At 39.7% G+C, this 20259-nt stretch overlaps 2 protein-coding genes across 14 annotated transcripts in view; one reads left to right on the forward strand and one right to left on the reverse strand.

Moving 5' to 3' along the window:
• Window positions 1-20259, forward strand: part of Rdl (Resistant to dieldrin) — a 77466-nt gene that overhangs the window by 44554 nt on the left and 12653 nt on the right. For 3 of the 9 annotated variants that reach the window (XM_083090709.1, XM_083090714.1, XM_083090718.1), the window contains exons 4-7: window positions 8622-8848; window positions 9927-10009; window positions 18370-18507; window positions 19755-20039. In XM_083090709.1, coding sequence (XP_082946835.1) covers window positions 8622-8848; window positions 9927-10009; window positions 18370-18507; window positions 19755-20039 — 733 coding nt within the window. Of the gene's footprint in view, window positions 1-143; window positions 212-8621; window positions 8849-9926; window positions 10010-17110; window positions 17249-18369; window positions 18508-19754; window positions 20040-20259 lie in introns of all 9 variants that reach the window. The other 6 variants (XM_083090713.1, XM_083090717.1, XM_083090711.1 and 3 more) reach the window with 3 other exon arrangements.
• Window positions 1-20259, reverse strand: part of LOC145966563 (uncharacterized) — a 66807-nt gene that overhangs the window by 31576 nt on the left and 14972 nt on the right. For 2 of the 5 annotated variants that reach the window (XR_014437070.1, XR_014437071.1), the window contains exons 3-4: window positions 1507-1551; window positions 1112-1334 (exon numbers count right to left, since the gene is read on the reverse strand). Coding sequence is in view for 3 of the 5 variants with exons in the window: in XM_083090732.1 (XP_082946858.1) it covers window positions 1216-1334; window positions 1507-1551 (164 nt within the window). In the remaining 2 variants the exon portion in view is untranslated. Of the gene's footprint in view, window positions 1-1045; window positions 1335-1506; window positions 1552-20259 lie in introns of those variants that run through there. The other 3 variants (XM_083090734.1, XM_083090731.1, XM_083090732.1) reach the window with 2 other exon arrangements.

Genomic DNA, 20259 nt, shown 5'->3' on the forward strand with positions numbered 1-20259 from the left:
ATTTAATTACTGTTAATTATCTACTTATTTTCTAGATATATAATCCATGTATCTCGTACACAAACACGATAGGTCGCACACGGTTAATTAGAGATTGGCGGGTAATCACAGCGACCAAGGCCGGATGGTTTTGTTGATTGCAGGTCCTCCCGTGGAAGTCGGCGTCACCATGTATGTCCTCAGCATCAGCTCCGTGTCCGAGGTGTTGATGGTACAGTTTGCATTCAAACTCATACAAAACTCTCGACATCGACAATTATTCGTTCGTTCATTTGTTTCGCCTAGTCTTTCGCGAACGATCCCTCCTATCCCATCCACGTATCCCTCGTATTGGAACGCGATAACGAGAACATCCGTTTTCCGCGCGACACAACCCTTTCGCATCGCGATGGCACGATCGACCGTAATGTCAAAATTGTGTCTCGATACAGCTTTAAAGAGAGTAACCCCGGCATTTAATTGGATCGATCATCACGTGTCGAGCGTGCCCATCATAGAACCGATGCCACATCATTGATCGAATCAGCTTACCAATCGCGCCACTTGCTTCCGATTGCATTCGCAACATCATCCGTTTTACTTTGTTTATTTTTGCGCGCGCGTTGTGTCACGGATATTCGTAAAAATATTCATGCCAATCAAAAACGGACCGTTGTCAGTTTCGTTGTCAGATTGCTATACGAATAACAATTCCGTAATAATAAAAAATATCACGTTCGTGATATTTCGAATCGAAAAGTTATCGCAACAAGACACGTTAATCGGGAAAAATTTATGACTTTTTATCGCGCGTTCATTCACGAAATATCTTTTATAATATAACGAGGTAAACGTATATGTATTGATATCTCCACGCGTACATACATGTTCATATCTGCTTAAATCTCGAGTCATTCTCGATATCTGATCGCGGAAAAGAGCACCAGGGGAAATAGATGCAACGCAAATATCAATGTTTATGTCGGCAGCAAGAGGCGTATCGACACATAGTCACATAGGATAGTCGCTACATATATATACATGTATCCCATATATACATATCCCATATATACGTACATATACATGCTGAGACACACAACGACAACAGTATACACCCTGATGGCCTACTAACCTACGTTTTTATAGCTCGTCACAGCTGTTTGGTTGGCTGAACTGTTACAAGGGAACCTTGCTACGTTCCACAGTCTTCGCAAGATATATTCTTGTCCACTTCGTTTATGGTTTATGGTTGAGTCGTTTGATTCGATTTGCGATGTTCTTGTTGCATGGCCCTACCCGCGGTGCTCGAACCGATGATAAAGGATTGGCGGTTCCGCGAAAATCCGTACGAAAATCTAAGTGGAAAAATTCCGAGGAAGACTCGGCGAACGCCACCGTCAACGGCGAGATGGCCCTTTAATCTCCCCAGGGGACCATTAAATCCTCCTCGCAATATCGCGCGGCTCTGAACCGTTTCCCGGCGTTCAAAGCGGTCGTAAATAAGTCAAAAATCCGTGCTCGACTTACCATCTTTCCGGAAAATCCACGAGACGGAAATCCCATCGGGCTTCTCTGAAACAGAAAGTAACGCGCATATTGTTGAAAGTCAGTCTAATTCAACAAGCATACGAGAAGAAAATACAGTACATGAAACTGAAACATCAGAGAATAACAGTACGATGCTTGTATTTGTAACGTGATTAATCGATATTGCAATTGTTAAATCTCGGATCGAGCACCGTAGGCCGCACATACGTTGAGATACGTATACGGATGATCGTACACTTTTACGCGTCCTTTACATTTGTGTGCACACATATACATACATACATACATAGATACATATAAATATATATGTATGTATATATATTTATAATTATATACACACATACAATACGTAAAAGCGTACGTATACGTATCCTACGTTATGATACACGTATATATATATTCGTATTTGTTTCTCAATATCTAAGGTCTATAACGGCACCGTACAACGTATCATGTAATCCTGTAGTAATCGAAGGTATATTCGTTCCGGTGTCGACAATCAGTTTCAAACTGGCACGAAACTGGATCCACCCTTTATCGATTGTATCCCGAAGTATGCGCTTCGAAAATTGTAGATCTCTTCAACTTCGCGTTTCTCCGGTAATAATTATACCAGAAATTACCGCCTATAGGAATTTCTAGCCAACTCTCTTTCTGACGTAACCGGTAGTATACGATCCATTGTAGAGAGAGAGAAAGAATATATCCACAATCTGTCAGGTCAAAAGCTTTAACGCGACTCGTCGATTCTGTGATCTTCCCTCCGGTACGATAAAACTTTCAAAGCCTCGGCTCGCGCGCAATGAATTTGAGAGCGGCTATAACGTTGACTTGCCACAGGCTGGAACACCCATTGCGAACTACCCTGTGAGATCGGCTCTCCCTTGCATATTTGACGCGTAATCGTGCGAGGGATATAAAGGGCACTCCCGGTTGCTGCCCTCCCTCTACCCCCTGAGATCCAGAGTACAAGTTTGGAGCTGAATGTACGAGACTGGACCCCAGGTGTTGAGCCCTGTGCGGGAACCAAATCAAGTCGACACTGTCACCTGGGACGTGACGCGCGAATTTTTACATCCGCTGGCGAGTCTCCATTCTACATTTCCTCCTCTCGTCTCACTTTCACCGATCTCCGTGAACCTATTTCCTTTGAAAAGAGGCGATTTCCAATTTCTACCCCTCGAGGGCCACTCTTCGGACTCTCCGGCCGGCATATCCGTGAACAACGAGACGATTTTCCTAACAATTTGTCTTTCCTTTCTCTTCTCGTCCACTTTCGAGGAAATCGACGAGCGAAACTTGGACGGAGAGAATAATACAGCGAAAGCGCCTTTATGCTCTCGTTGATCGTGGTCTTCCCAGTCGGACGGCAAAAAAGAAGAAGAGGCGGAAGGAGAAAGACAGAGAGAGAGCAGAAGAAGTATCGACAGAAAATATCCCGCGGCCCTCGAAGAACCTCGCTCCACCCCTATTTTCCTTCTCCCTCGGCCAGCCAATGATTGCATACCGAACAAAGAGTATAGCTCGTACGACGTTGCGACTACATCGAGACTATACCGATATACATATAATTGCATTTGCATATATATCTCGTATATATATATATATATATATATATTTATGCTATATATATCGTAAATATATACTGACACCTATATGAGCTGTGTCATTGTCAGTGTGTGCAGTGCGCTTCTGGTTGCTATGAATCACATCTCTCACGCTGTATATATATAATTCTACGAGCGCGCGAGCGCGTGTATTATACGTGTACGCGCACGCGTGTCCGCGATATGTGTGTACGTGCATACGTGTGTGCGTGTATAATGTGTGTGTTGTGTGCGCGTGTATATATATATGTTTATATAAGAGCTTGCGTTTATATACTGTGTATCTTTCTCGGTGTGCGTATGTATTGTATGCGTGACGCGTAACACAATTCACACACACACATATGTATCATATGTGTATGTGTGTGCTTGTGCGCGTACACACGACGGTAATCGCGCTCGTCGAGGCGCGATGGACTCCAAACGAAATGGAGCGGTCCTCCTCGAATGAGCCCCTCTCGCTTCCATCACTTGCCATACAGCACCGTACTGCGCCGTTTCCTCTATTTTCTTCTTTTTTTTAGATTGATTGGCCTGCGAGCTTTTGCCTGAAATGCTTCCACAATGTTTCCACAAAGCTTTCCTCTTGCTTTTTATTGTTTACGCTTCGATTTGCGCATAATAAAGATGCTTGCGCGCATTTATTCGCATTCTTCTCGTATTGTTTCACACCGGTGTGATCGTTCGAATTGTTATTTTACACTCAAATGCTACATCGTTGAAATAAACGGGAACGATTTTAGTACAGTTAAACGGCAAAAATAGACGATGTTTGTATCTAAATGACTCGTTATTTCCCTATGGAATATTTCGATTACATGTTTTCCGAATGACTAAATCTAGCAATTTTTATAAAAAGAGTAAAAAATACGTAATTTTAGTGCATTTTCTTACATATAATACATTGTAGATATGATTTAATTCTTTACAGAATGATAAAACAAGCGTTTAAATATAGAAAGCATACAGGGTAAAGCATTCTAACTTTGTAAACTAGTATCTCAGTTATTCATACAGAGTTATCGAAAACTGTCTTGAACAGAAGTTTCACAGCTTCCGGCGAAACTATGACACATGCAACATTAAACATTTTCTTGAATATTTAATGTAACAGAATGAGAAGAGGACAAAAAATCTTAGATTCTTTTATAATTGCGTACTCAAATTTTAAAATAATAATATTTTTATTAATTAGTGTGAAATGTTTTGAATTTTTATTTTAACCTACTTTCGTTTGTGTTAGTATAAATTAATTTATTATTAAAATACATGTGACATTAATTAATCCTGATGCATTATAGAAAAAGATCTCTTGTATCTAATTTTTTCCTTATATATAATTAACAAACTTTTATTTAAAATTATTTTCAACAACTGCATATTTAGTAAAATAATTTAATTCATAAAGCTTAATATATTATATCTTCATATTTTAGAATATTAAAGCAAGTGAAAATATATTTCCATATATATTTAAAAATATGAAATAATAGGAAAATATATAAAACTCGATTACCCTAGAATGCTGGAGGATTAATGCGATATCCTTGTTAATAAATGAATTCGTGTCAAATTTCTGAATGTAATAAATATTCGCAAAAATTGCGAACAAGTTTAAAATTAAACTTTTCTCAATTATGTTGTCAAAGTGTCATTAACATTATTCACAAATACTCTTATTTATTTCCAATTAACGTAAAAAACGAATTTTAGACAGAGCGTGACATATCGTGATATAGTTACAAATTGAGAATTACACACGAAAAGTAGAAGAAGCAACAACTATAATAAATTAAAACAAAGGAAAGTTAGGAATCAGGGAAGAAATTGTCTCTCGAATATTCGCGTGGGAGTAGTTGACAGTGATCAGTTAATAACACACGAGAATTTGTTAGCGCAGCAATTACACGTCACGACGTAACCGCAGTGCGTCTGGAGAGCCGCCAGAAACGCGAGCGATAAGAACTTCCGGTCCATACGGCATATCCACGGGATACTAAAATCTTTCATATCTGTCGGCATATTCGCGTATTTAAACCGTGAGATTAATTACTTATCGTATATTCATTCGCGACATTTTAAATCTTCAAATATTATATAATATTATATTATTAAGATTACGAAATAATTAGACGCATATACAGGTCTTCATCGATTTTCATACTATTGAAATGACTATTGAAATGAATTGTAATCTTTCGATTCTGCACTTGCTTTAATTAATCAAGCGAAAACAATGGTAAAATTTCTAAAATGAATCGAAAACTGTACAAATGGAATGAGCGGCAGGCAAATGAGTGCCACGTGCAATTTTTCATAGCAACGCGATGTGAATAGCAAGAAAAGTCTTTACTTGAAAAGTCTTTGTGTGTGCGTGCGCACATCGTCAAAGAGGGTGGCAAACTTTGCTCCCTCTTGTCACGGATGGCCATGACATTTTATTGGAGTTGCAAAATTCCGAACTTTATTCTCTCTCTTCTTTAAATTTTCTCAGAATTTCGTGCTCGTTGATAGTTGCAAAAATTTTGGAAAAACTCACTCAAACTTACGTGGTTGCCGACACTGCTCCTGACGAGATAATTGAGCTAAAAATTGAACGAAAAAAAAACGTATGAAAAATACAAAAGCAAGTAGAGTAGAAATAAACAATAATAAATCCGAAAATTTAATTATAACTGTAAATTAAGTATGAAAACGATTTAATTAAGTTTATCTTCCAAAACAATCTTAGCATATGCATAGCAATTTTATAATATATAAGATTATAATTTCAAAGATAATAGTCACAATTTCTTTTATTGTTCTATTATTGTCCTCGTTCAAATATATCGTTAAAAAAAACTGAAATTAACTACAATAAAAAAGGAAACTTTTTGCAAGTAATGCATTAATTTTTGCTTCATTTTATATGAAAGTAAACATGTGAAGATAATGATCAAAAAATTTTTAGAGGTGCTATACAACACCATCCTCACATAACGCGTCGTGCATGAATTTTGTAGCACTCTTGCACTCTCGTAGCACGTTTGCACGTAATGGTTTCGTCGCAAATATCCGTTTTAGATATATGTATAATATGTATATGTAGTCACCATACATACACAGTCCCTACACCTTATCTCGTCGCGTGTATACATGAATTATATTTCGCGTCGTGAGATTCTTGTCCTATGATCGACCCTAACGTCGGCAGGAATCTCGATGCTCACGAGGCGTGTAGGTCACGCGTATGTTCTCGCGTAAGATTCCCACTCATAATCGAGCTTAGCATCGTATAATTATAAACTATTAACTTGCCTGTGCGCTATAACAATGTTCATATCTAGATTTTTAATGCGTGCCTCTGCAATATAAAATTAATTGAGAAAATTATGATAGTGTAGTGAATATAACAGAAAGAGAGAAAGAAAAAAAGTGAGTGTGTTTTTTCTAATAATTTACGTAATAATTATCGCAGAGAAAATCATCATACAAAATGAGATTTAGCAAATATCACAAAATCATTAAGAAATCAAACATCTTTTAATTGTTACAAAATATAATGTTACATATTTATATTCTAGATATGTTATTTAGCAAGTAATATAAAGTAATATCTCGCAAACGATAAATTTTATATAAATGATGTGTGTGTCTTTCTTTATATTTATTACGCTTGAAAGAATTTCTTCTAAATCAATTATCTCGTCTTTAATTATAATTTAATGATAATTAAATTCTGTTACAGTTTAATCCGATAATACATTAAGACAACGAAATCTTGCAGATATCAAGCAAGTTTTGGACATATTTCCTTCAGGATTTCTTGCTGTAATAACGAGACGATTAAGGAACTTTTACCTCAGATAATAAATCAACTCGTCTATTTCACTCAAACGTGCTCAAAAGCTATCTTTCTCTTTCTCTCTCTCTCTCTCTCTTTTCTCGGCTTAATATTCAAACTTTCTTAGGCACACAAATAAACATTTTGGTAAAATTGACAGTGGAGTAATTTAGAAAGCTCGTGAACGAACTAACAATGCCAAATATTATCTGCACGATAGAGTAGTGTTATAGAGTTATTTTAAGGTCTTCAGCTTTACATGAAAGTTATTTTTTTATATAGAAGCATCTCTTTACATTATTTTCACTTTTTGCATTTCGATATCATTTTCATTGATCATAAAGTTTGGATTTTATCTGCTTTAGTATCATCAACATTTTATAGGGAATTTCTATAATATTTCATAAACACTATAATATATATAAATACATGTATACAATTTTATTATCAGCAAAATAATATGTAAATCATTATAAAATTTTCAACTTGAATTTGTCTAATCTAACAAAACTAAATTTAATAAAGAGATATTTATAGAACTTTTAATTTGTTGCGAAAATTCAATAACGGAACCATCTGATGGTCGTCAGTCACGTTCACTCGAGAAATCGGTCTCGCTCGAGCTCCTCTACACGTCGCTCAGATTCGCTCTATCGTGCCACGATAAACGCTCTTGCGAGTGTGAGATCCAATGATGGAACGCTTTACAAAGCTCTCCAAGTTGCCGTCGCAACTTTGGACTTTATAGCCGCGCCGAGCCAAATTAACCCTCGCCTCGTTTCACAGCGTGAGGTCAAGTGTTGTAGAACGCCGGAGGAGGCCTGCATAGCAGAGGGTCACGTAAGCGTTAAGTGGCTGATTTTACGTGTTACGATAAGCGCGACGAGCCGCCTCGATAAGCTTTCGAAGGTGCCTGTCGACGTTCGCGATCCCGAGCGTGCTTCCTTTTCCGCCCGATAACTACCTCCTACGATCGACACGTTACGTCCAAAATGATAACCGCATCGCCGTGACTCTGCAAATCCGCAATCCACACCGTTATACCACACAGTCTCGTTATTTATCTCAATTCTATGCGATCGAGAACCTTGAGTTTTCTCGCGTAAGAACGCGAATGCTTTTCCGATCTCTTGAGATTTTCCGCGGCCGACACACATGGGAAGAACGAGGATGTAACGTAGCATTTCGAATTAGCCTTTAAATACGCTATTAAAAAAATATTTTTAATTGTTTCCAACATGTGTACATGCAGTTCGTTGGAATAAAATTTTACCGATGAAGAAAAGAAACACACTTAACGAGTTATCGCTATTTTTGCATAATATTTATTTTAAAATACTTTATGCATTTAGCTATATTCTTGAATTGTCAAATTTAATTTTAATTTAATGATTTCTCTCTCTATCACTTTTATTTTCGAGATAATATATCTAAAAAATATATTTTACAATAAAAATAATGATAACTCGGCAAAAGTATTTCATTTTTATCAGTTTTCATCCAAGATGACGAGATTTTCATTAGAGATAAAATTCGATGAAAAGAGCAGGGTACACAAAGTATATGAAAGGCAGAGAAAGGCTTACGTAAATCCTCGTATTTCTCTGGTGTTTTTTGTGAACACAAACGACTTCCAGTCTAATAAGTCACCTGTGTCGTACCAGGACTTTACGTTGGATTTTTACTTCCGACAATTCTGGACGGATCCACGACTCGCGTTCAAGCAAAGAACGGGCGTCGAGACGCTCAGCGTCGGCTCGGAATTCATCAAGAACATTTGGGTACCCGACACCTTCTTTGTCAACGAGAAGCAGTCATACTTTCACATCGCTACCACCAGCAACGAGTTCATTCGCATTCACCACTCGGGAAGCATAACGCGTAGCATACGGTGAGTATAAAACATTTACATTTGTCTATAAATAGCTTCCAATTTTACATGTATATATACACATCTCCGATTTATATTTAAATAATATTTTAATAATATTTTAAATAATATTTTATTTTAATATTTTAAATAGTGTTTTTAAAGCGCTAGATCTTTTGCATAATAAATCTGCATTTGAAAGCCATTTAATAGCATTCTTAATAAGATTTAATTTAAATTCTAATTGAAAAGACATATATATCCTTTTGTATCTTCTCTCCTTCTGAGCTGCTTGAGCCAGTTAAGCAGATATAATTCAGAACTGTTACTTTCACCGTCCGGGGAATTCATTCACGGTATTTTCCGTCACGGCTGTAAATCGAGCCCATTGTCCTCTTTCACCATAAAACATTCGTGATACTTCTGGGACCAATTGTGCCCAGCGCGACAAATTTGTTCCCTGTAGCAGCCACCGTCCCTTCTTGCTTGACACAGCTCGTATCATTTCTCCCTATCTGACCCCTTCTCGAACAGCCGGGAGTGCTCCGGTATTAACGCGCCGGCTATATTCAGACGATCCATGCATACCTAACTCGCGCTCCCTCGCAATATCGTTCCATTATATTACATCCTCGACTTCCGAATCGGAACTACCGAATCGAGCCGCTCGCTGTCGGGAATAGAGGAAGAATATCGATGAAGCAGCGCGCGCTCGTTTGCGCGAATAAATTCTTCCCCGTTTTAGAAAACGGGAATCATCCATCACTGTCATCTGCACGTACGAATCATGCGAATACGATACGTCGACGTAACGTTTCGTACGTCTCATCAAAGACGAGAATAGACATGTATTAACGTTATACGGCATGTCAATTAATACAGATTGGTTCTTACACGTCAATCTTAGCATGACTCGAAGGTAACGAGGTCGGCTACATATTAATTTATACATGCACACTTGACGCACATACAAATATACACACGTCGGTCTTACTCAAGCGCAAATGGATTGGCTATAAATTCCTGTACTCGTAAAATCGCAAAACGTTTTGTTTCGAGAAGCGATCGTTAAACGGATTTTGAATTCAATGTGTTTCAGCTTAACGATTACAGCGTCGTGTCCTATGAACTTGCAATATTTCCCGATGGACCGGCAATTGTGCCATATCGAGATCGAGAGCTGTAAGTACGCAACACATATGCGCGAATGTACATACATATCTTATATAGTATTATATAGGTGCATATACAAGTGAACAAAATACGATTTCACAGAGATCTCGACATCCTCGCCTATGTTTCTTCTACTCGAGACATACTAATACGTACATACATACTTGTGCACATTATAATGAAAGTCGGAGAGACTTTTTCATGCATTTCCCGATATTATTTTCTCAGAATGACAATCGACTCGAATCTTTTTGGCACGTTAATCATACACGTGTACTTGTTTGATGTAATTATAAAAAAATATCAAGATTTTTTCCTGACAAATCAATATAAAAACGAATCAATAGTCGCAATGTACGAGCTAGATATAATGGTGAGATATATCTCAATAATAAATCTATTGTGTTAACTTTAAAATAGTTTAAAAAATGACAAATCTACTTATTTAATACAGATGAGAGTGAAATCTAAGAAATTTCTTAAGATCAATTATGAGCAATATCTTTAAAAAATGTTACAATATCGTACTTACTCTAGTATCCAGTTCTCAATGAAATAGATTGTAAAATATAAGTTCAATTTTTTTCAGACATATAAACTTGTACACATATAATTCGAGAATAATATCGAAAAAGATACGTAGAAAGTATTCTTATCGAAAGTCAATTGTCCCTGATTCAACGCGATTCAACTGTATGTACATCGCCTTGAATCTTTTTTTCAGATAAACACAGATGTTTCTACCGTGTATATTTGCGTGAAGCATAGAAAAAGAAAAAAAGAAACTTTATATCCTTCTCTATCACACGCTCACACAGAGAATACTGTCAACTTCCATAACCTGTTACTTTCCACTTTTCCTTTTCCTCCCTTTCCTTCCTCTCACCTTCAACTACCAACGATCTCTGCCTCCTCTCTCCCCCTTTTCCCGACATCAGGTTTTACTTCCTTCTTTCTTCTCTATCTTCCCTCTCTATCTGTCTATCTGTCTGTCTGTCTGTCCGTCACTCGCCACTTCACACGCTCACTCACACGATCAGTCAGCCACACAGTGAGATTCACTCCCATTCACCTCGTTCACTCACTCACTCGCTCACTCACCCGCTCTCGCTCACACACTGGTTGGATTTCTCTTTTTTTTTATTCCATACACGGTGATTGTACGTGTGTAACAACATGGACTTGCAAAGTCGGGCATTTATCTTGTTGCCCAGTTCTTTTTATTTTTTTCTTTTGTAAAGCAAAAGTCGATCAACGAAAATCCATGTACGTGGCACATTTCAAGTATTAATGTAAACCAAAAAATATAAAATGACGCGTGTATAGAATTTTGGTCTTTCTTATTCTACAGTTGTATAGTTTTGGCTAATAAAAGTCCGATTTTGCAATTAAGCACAGTGTGCGGTCAGCAAATATTTTGAGAAGGAGCTTTGACGCGCCGTATATAACAACGGCTATTGTCGATACGCGCACACAAACTAAATCATCGACGAGACACGTCTCGATTAATCGAGTCGTATTGTTACGAACATGGAAATCATAGATTAACTAGGAGTTGTAACGCGCCGTGGGAACTAAGCCATCTCATTGGAGACACATGAGAAAAGATTATCACCAGTATATGGGTGCGTGCGTATGCGTGTATGTGTGCGTGCGTGTGTCGATACGTGTGATAGCGCTAACGTTTCACTGTCACGAGCTCGTATTTTGTGATTGTCGTCATTACTGCAAATTGCACGGTGTGTTGATGTACAAAAGCAAACGAATATTTCGAGCATCTTTTTAACATCGTTTCGTTATTTATCTACATGCGCTAACATCATAAAATAATTATCGTTATTCCGGTATTGGCGTCAATAATTCGCACACATAGTAATACATGTACTGCGCAAACTGATCGAATAAATCAACATGGTTATTGCAAATCAACGGTATAATAATAATTAAAAATGCGTGTAAACAATTGTACAGAAACGATCGGGTTTATAAAATATTTGCAGAAATATGAATGCAAAATCTGCAAAACTAGATTGAACACATCGATAGCAATTAACAAAAATGACTGCCAGTTTCATTTGAACATCTTTGATCGTACCAGAAACAGAAACGCTGCCGATTTATATAGGATGATGGAAAAAGTTTGGGTTTAACTTCGTCCATACTAAAAGATCTATATTAAAACTCAGTCGGTCGTGGAATAGGGTCGAGGGGTCACCGGAAGTCCGGCGTACGAGATATCGCAGAGAGTCGACCAAGTTGGTCGATTAGTTTCGTCGAGTAGAAAGCTCGGACTCTCGCAGGCACCCTTTCGTCCTTAATTGGTCAGACTGCTCGAACGAAAGTTATTACGATCATTATAAGAATTGTTACGATACATTCTCGCAATACGTATTACGGAAGAATGTTCGCATAAGTCGCTAAACTTCCGAGACGATTAGAAAGATTTACGAACTTTCATTAACTTTAACTTGATTTTTACTGCCTTTGTCGCTTTTTAATTGAAGTTTTTCCAAGGAAAGATAAACTATTAAATACGGTTGACCGTATTTAATAGTTGATATCGGTAAAGTCAATCATTGAAGCGACAAATATAACTTGTAATTAGCAAGTTGTATTAATTTGATAATTAACTTTTACATTCTTTTCTAGACTTTGTTTACAATCATTTGGCATTATTAATTGTATAATAATATGTAAAAAGTTTCACTTTGGAAAATTATATTTTAAAATAATTTATATTATTGACAGATTGAAAAGTGTCAAAATGAAAGCTATTATAATCGTGATCTCCTATCCTGGTTTAACCCGCGATCGTCCCAAAAACTCTGCATTTTTATTTATAATCGTAGATTCGATGGATGTTTTTGCGCTCGAATTCTGCCTGAAACGTATCACGGTTGATGGGATCTATAAAAGGAGAAGCGGGGATGCGCCAAATTTGTAGAACTCTGGAGAGTTTCTTGATTAGTTACGCTGGATTGAAGTGCCGGATCACGAACGTCGTTTCGCTCTTAACTTAGCCATTAAGCGCGATATTATTACCCTTCTCCATCGATTTTGTATTACTGCAATGGCGAGAATGGTGCTAGTTCGTGAGTATTTTTGCAACCGCAGTTTCTCACAATCTTTTGATTGCGTAAAAAACATACAAAAGCGTATTTAACTGTGTATTCTGTGTGCGCGATAAAATAAAATCTTTTATGCGCGAACGATCGTTCAGCTCATCTTATGGGTTTCACTAATTCATTTCGGGGGATGAAAATAAACGTGCAGTTTGCAGTAATCACGGATCGTAGCGAACGAGTTCGATCGCGCATCATTATTCATCGCTCGTCGACACGAAACGACTGCGACTTTCACGGTAAAAGAGCGACAAAGTTCGAATTACTTTCCTGAGGCAGCTTCAACTATAAAAAACAAAGAAAAAAGCGATACGTATCCAACGACCAATACGTTTACAGGACACGCTCTGTCACATCCTACGCAAAGACCGTATGCGAACGTATTTACGAACATTCTCCGAGAAGGGTCTCCACTTTTTTTACCAAGTTACCGCTGACTGTGAGTCGTCACGTCGGTCCTAGCTGAATTTTCGCGTGAGATTTCTCGATGATCGCGCGGTCATTCCACAATGAATACGACTAATGACCGTGCGCTTGCACGAATACTAAACTGAGTACACACGACTGAGTACATCCCTCTTGCTACACTGTCGTCGCCGAGCGAAAAATTCCTCGCCGATTATATTTCTCGCGCATTTAATCGAAAGCATCAAAATGAATAATTCGCAATCATCCATCAAGTACGAATCGAGCGAGGATTTTTTACTGATTGGCGGTGACAGAAATGCCAAGTGAAGGTATCTAGTCCGCGTACATGAGCACTAATATATCTACGAGAGAATAAAATTTTTTCACGAGATCAACGATGACTTTTTCCGAAAGAGACATGTACGTGTTCAGAGAGAAGGATCACGGTAAACTAGATACGACATGAGGCATACGCATACAATTGTAAATATACAATATACAAAACGAGAGCTCTCAGCGTGCGCTGCTGCCGAAAGTCGGTCCCGGAATCAAAAGAACGCGACGAAAGTGTGCTACTTAAACACTGTTTCACTACTTTGCCACTCACCACTACCACCGACCACCGGCCATCACTTAACCATCACTTACCGACTCTCCTCTCCCTCGACCTTGGAGGGCCTCCGACATATAGCACTGAGCCTCGTGTCCGGGGACGTAGTAAGGGCCGACGACGGCCAGCCCCGAAGGAGGCTAAACCCAGAAACGGCGTGTCAACAATGGTCCGACCGAATTAAAACGCATTGTGCATCTAGCCCAGCGCATGTAAGAACGAAACGACTGCAACATTACCCATGGCGTACCACGCCGTGGTCACGTTATCGGTATGCCTATGAATCTGCTTGCGATCTGATTCTAATCTCTGCGATTCTCTTGTTCCGGTATACGATTCTTCCTTCCTTCCTTATCTCCCCTCGAGCAACCCCTTTGTACGTATGGTAGAGCAATAGATGTTAAGCTAATCTAACATAATTCTCTCGGAAACCGCATGCGTCGGCATGGATATTATTTATTTTTGGTCTGCTGCAGAAAATAAGATTTATCAAAAATGAGATAAGTAGGATACCATGAGAACAAACAAGATAAGTAAATTGACAATCATATTTAATGATAACTCGCATGAATATTATTCGTTAATATATAATAAAGATAACATGTTTTACATGTATGTGTCTCTATTTTGCTTTTAATTTCTATTTTATAATAATAGTCCAATATTATTTTGCATCAATATTGATTGTTTTAATTTTAAAACTCCAATTTTTCATAATAATAGTCTAAAATCTAGATCTTTTGCGTCAATGCTAATCGTTTAACAGAAAAAAATCGCATTTTTGTAAAAGAAATCTGTTTTTACATAAATATGTGTCTGCATACAACACAAAAATAAAAGAATCATAAGAACGCGATCTCTGTATATGTACATTCAATGAGTTCAATTAATTCAATCCTGATTCTCGAGAAGACCTCGATAATATCATACGTTTGACCTAGGATAATATTTGAATTTTCACGGAAGGAGACTGTTAAGCCCGCATGGAAATTCGCGTTTCTCACAGAACACGGAGAATGGAGCATGTAGCACAGAGCATGCAATAGAGGAGATGAAATGCGCAGCGTAAAGCATGTAGCACATATATGTAAATCTACCTAATCCCCCGAGCCTGTGTGTGTCACCGTAGCATGCCATGCACGAAACTCTTTCTTTTTCTTTTTCTTTGTCTCTCTCTCTCTCTCTCTCTCTCTCTCTCTCTCTCTCTTTGCTTCTCCATATCTACTTATACACTTTCCACTTTTCGTCTTCTTAAACCTAAACTTGCTCTGCCAGTACCATAGTCCTCGGTATTTTGCTAATGTTGCCGCAGTCCTCTCTTCCTGCAGTATTCAAGCAGCCACTGCTACAACCCGCCTCCTTCTTCCGTTCTGCTCCGACCCTCTTACCTCTCGTAATGCTTAATGTTGCCCCCAATCCAGAATCTCTTTATTAAAACTTTATGAGAGTACCAATTTATATCTACGTTGCACTTAATTATGCGACGATCATCGGCAGAAATAACGAACCGACAAACGGGCGCGGTTAATATTCTTGCTAATCTTTTCTTCAAGGCGGGCTCATTACTGCTGGTGGGCGCGATATTCCTGTTCCATAATTTTTGTTTAAGCGCAGGCTCATTTGCAAATATAATGAGCGTAGCAGTCGGAAACATACAATTAAAAAAAAAAGGGGAAACGCGTTCCGAAATACGTAGAATATATCCCAGATAATACGAAACGTCAGCATTACTATCCTCTCACTAGTATGACAAGCGTAAATTTCTCACGCGAGAGTCGCGAGTGAGTAAAACCTGTTATTTCCACCATTCATCGGCAGTGCCGAACCAGCCCGTCGCGAATCGTAATGTCATTACCGAATTCGTGGTTTTGTGCGAGGTCGCATACAGCTGTGTCGTGACGTATAATCGAACGGGATAAAACGCGGCGGCATCCAAAATCGGATTCCAAAAACAAAAGCAATTAATCTGGCATATTCGGAGGCGTACCGCTTAATCCACGTTTGGCCGATGCTCGCGCAATGTGGCCGCCACCGCGACGGAATGCCACTTTGGTGTCTGGAATGCGGTGTAATGATCGTAATCACCTAAGATTCAGTTACGGAGGAATGTTTCTCGGTGCGGTATGTACGCGCTGGAGGCCACGCGAAGGGAATTAGACGGCGGAGTTATCTCTAAGCGCGAGTCATGTCGATAAATCAAAGAGTAATCGATTGAAGATTATTCCTTGAGAGGAGTGAAAAGAGGAGCCACGAATTGGTAGATTGAATTTTCACTTTCTGATGCGGAATAAGGCATCAGGCAATCGATCAATATCAATTTTCGCGTGCTCTCGGCCGTCGTAAGCGCACAAGCTCGGTTTTGAAGACATCATAGACACGTCGAAGAAGGCATTACTTGATGAAAGAAAATATCAAATATAAATCTTAATATAAAGATAATTGCACTTGAACATTTTTTTATAGATTTCAAGATAAAGCATCAAAAGCCAAAATTCTTCGCAGAATGACATTGCTCTATTTTTGCCGTAAACCCTTACGCAGCTTTGTGACATAAAATTTTTCTATACGAAACTAAAACTCAGCTTTTACGACTGTTTTTCTTTTTAATGCTTATGATACTGCATACTTGCGAAAAAATTTCAGAGTACTCTTTTTATACCGCGGAAAAACGTACAAAGAAGTATATTCTTTTTAATTGAAATTATAATGCCTAATTTGATAACGTCTATGAAACAGCGGCACGGAGGGCATCCTAAATTGATTCCGCGCGGGGAGAAATTTATGCCATTTCTCGATAGAATTTGATCGTGACGCAACAACGGGAACCGCTTTAGGTTGCTCGTGATAACTTTGCTTCTAATTACTGTACTCCCCGAGGTACCCGCCCTCCTGTCCCGAACCGAACACTATCTCAGTGTCTAATTACTGTATGTTAGAGCGAAGATATTTGTGTTCTTGTTCTCCCTGCAGTTGGATACACAATGCGCGATATTCGGTACAAATGGAACGCCGGCCTACAGTCGGTCGGCATCTCGAACGAAGTGGAACTACCGCAGTTTCGCGTGCTCGGTCACAGGCAACGACAGACAACCATACACCTATCTACAGGTAGATATTCCCCTCTTATTCGTTCTTCCTTGGTCCACAAGTTCGCGTCAATATAATATATGTATATATATATATCAGAGAATGTGCCCTCAATCACACACAATTATCATAATAATCTTCGCGGATAATAATATGCGAGATAACGATCTTCTTATCCCAGGAACATGTATAAATATGCACCGTATTTACGCGGGATTTACGCAAAATTTCCACGATGCATATTATATATATACGATACATATATATAATGTGTCCTATTTTTACCCGCACCGATGTGCACCGATCACTGTCATCTTTTCGCGAAAACGGCTAATTATATAAGAACAAGCTTATAGTCTCAATGGACTATTGTAGTTTTACGGCCATTCATGTCGACTGATCGACTGATCGACTCATCGGTTTTTCCTTACACTACCAAAGACGCAAACGCTAGGTGAATTACGCGTATCCATCGTGCCCCAGACGTGATCTCCTCTTCACGCATGTAGATGGACATTGTACTATTTTTACTTTTATTACATGTATGAATCTGTAAAAAAGTAAACGTTTCGATTCAAAAGCTTCAAACTTAGATCTCTTCCCATGTGTGGATTAAATAAAATATATTTCCATACATTCTTATAACAGATACCACAGTTTATAAAAATCGCTAATGAGATAGTATTACGTCCATCTCTTTTTGGCCTAACATTCACCATTTACAACATCAAAACAATAATCGACACGACGGATTCACAAATACGGATAATACGCGCCTTTCGTTTCCCGATCGTTTAACGATCGGGAGGATCGTCCACAATTTCCCATTACACGTCAGATATTCCGTTTACACGCTCCTTGAAAAGTTAGTTTAATCTGGGCTCTCGATGACTCTCATCGTAAGAGCACTTCTTACGAAGGAGGACAGAGAGTAAGATAAACTGAGAGGGACAGATAGATAGAAAGAAAGAGAAAAGGAACAAAAATTGTGAACAGGGAGAAAAGGGAGAAAGTGAAAGAGAGCGGACTCGTGAGGTTTGATGGGGGTGCGAGGTAAGTGGAGGCCCCCTCGGAGCTGAAATGCGTTTGAGGGCTTCCGCGAAGGTACGTACCAACCGCGGGGGGTCTCTCTATTTTTTCAGTCGGATACACGATGAGGGACATCCGGTACAAGTGGAACGAGGGCCCGAACAGCGTCGGGGTCAGCAACGAGGTCTCCCTGCCTCAATTCAAGGTCCTTGGTCATCGTCAACGTGCCATGGAGATTAGTCTTACCACCGGTAACGTATGAACACAACCCCACCCCCCCCACCACCAACAAATAATTGTTCAACCCTCGCTTTTAACGGCATGGGTAAGGTGGAGAGACACGTGAGCGCTATCCGATGTCCGCAGGCGCAATTGCCGCTCGTAAGACAAACCATCGTAATCCTGTGTACCTTACTTACATAAAGCCGTCGATCGATCGATCGATCTCTCTCTTTCTCGCGATCTCACGCGTTGTAATAATCTTATCGAATAACGGAGCTGGCTGGCATTTCGGTTCGCCGCGCCGGCTCAAATTCGAAAATCAGTCGCGGTTCAGCCGCAAAGACTTCTTCTCATCCAGAAATCATCGTTCTGCATTCCCTCGCTCGGTTGAAATTCTGGATAAACGCAATTGTCTTCGCATAGACGTATTATCGTCAATCTCTGCGTAATCTTCTCTCATGGCGCAAGTAATTGCGATATTCAATGATGTGACGTGCATTCTAGTCGAAAACGCTCTTACGTAGTCGGAAACTTTGCCTCGATCTTTCATCCTTGGATGCTTCGTACCATCCACCGAGCACGCCGTAGGCGGCGATTAGATGATGCACAATCATGGCCAACGGCACGGAAGGCAGATGTCACGTCTTTCTTTTTCCTCGCTCCATCTTTTCCAATAGTGGTGCGCAAGAAATAAATCGCCGCCAATTCGCTAAAACGGAAAGGAGCCGTTATAGGGTAGGAATTGCGAAACAACTCAATTTTCCATCTTTGTCGATTCTTCATCCTTTTCTTTTCGCAATCGCATCTCGAATCTTTTGAACGGCGCACGATACACGCCGCCAGCACTTCATACGGCATGTACGTGTATGCACGTACACCTACATTGGCAGGCATTTGTACACAGCACAAAGAGCCGCGCATCAACGACGAGAATTTCACTAAACATCTAGCCAGCTCTGGCGCGCCATACTTCCGGCCGATGCAAGAAACGGAGAGAACTACTCGCAAGCGATAAAACTGTTTTTCCTGGCAGAGGCCGGCAACGGAACGAAGAGAGATCGAAGAGAGGAAAGTCGAGGAAAGTACGAGCGATGGAGGAAGGAGAGAGAGAAAGAGAGAAAGAGAGAAAGAGAGAGATGCAAGGGACGAGAAGGCGAGAAAGAGAGAGAGAGATAAACGAATAGTGAGGAGGAAGGACAGTGAGCACGGGAGATAAAGAGACATTAAATAGCGCCTCTCCGTCTCCCTGTCCTGACCTTCGATCTTTTAATCGTAGGGAATTACTCGCGGCTGGCCTGCGAGATCCAGTTCGTACGGTCGATGGGCTACTACCTGATCCAGATCTACATACCCTCGGGGCTGATTGTCATAATATCGTGGGTGAGCTTTTGGCTAAACCGAAACGCGACCCCCGCTCGGGTGGCCCTCGGAGTAACCACTGTGCTCACTATGACGACCCTAATGTCCTCGACGAACGCGGCGCTACCAAAGATCTCCTACGTCAAGTCCATCGACGTCTATCTGGGCACCTGCTTCGTCATGGTCTTTGCCTCGTTGCTCGGTGAGTGCGATCGTGTACTCTTCCGTGCCTTTACGTCGCTGCCATTAAGCTTTCCATCCTGCGTCCTCTCATATACTCCGTATAGCTCGGAGCCGTGCCGTTCCAGTAGCGAGCTCGTAGAGTATCGTAGACGGATACTTGTGCAGGGCTCACGTGACAAATGCAAGGGACCCATTTTCCTCGAAATCGTTATCTAGTCGTTGACGATGAGAGAGAGCCC

This window comes from Camponotus vicinus, unplaced genomic scaffold (genome assembly GCF_025532165.1).
Source record: "Camponotus vicinus isolate PSW18456_S1 unplaced genomic scaffold, iyCamVici1.0 SCAF_2, whole genome shotgun sequence".
Taxonomy (NCBI): Eukaryota; Metazoa; Arthropoda; class Insecta; order Hymenoptera; family Formicidae; genus Camponotus; species Camponotus vicinus.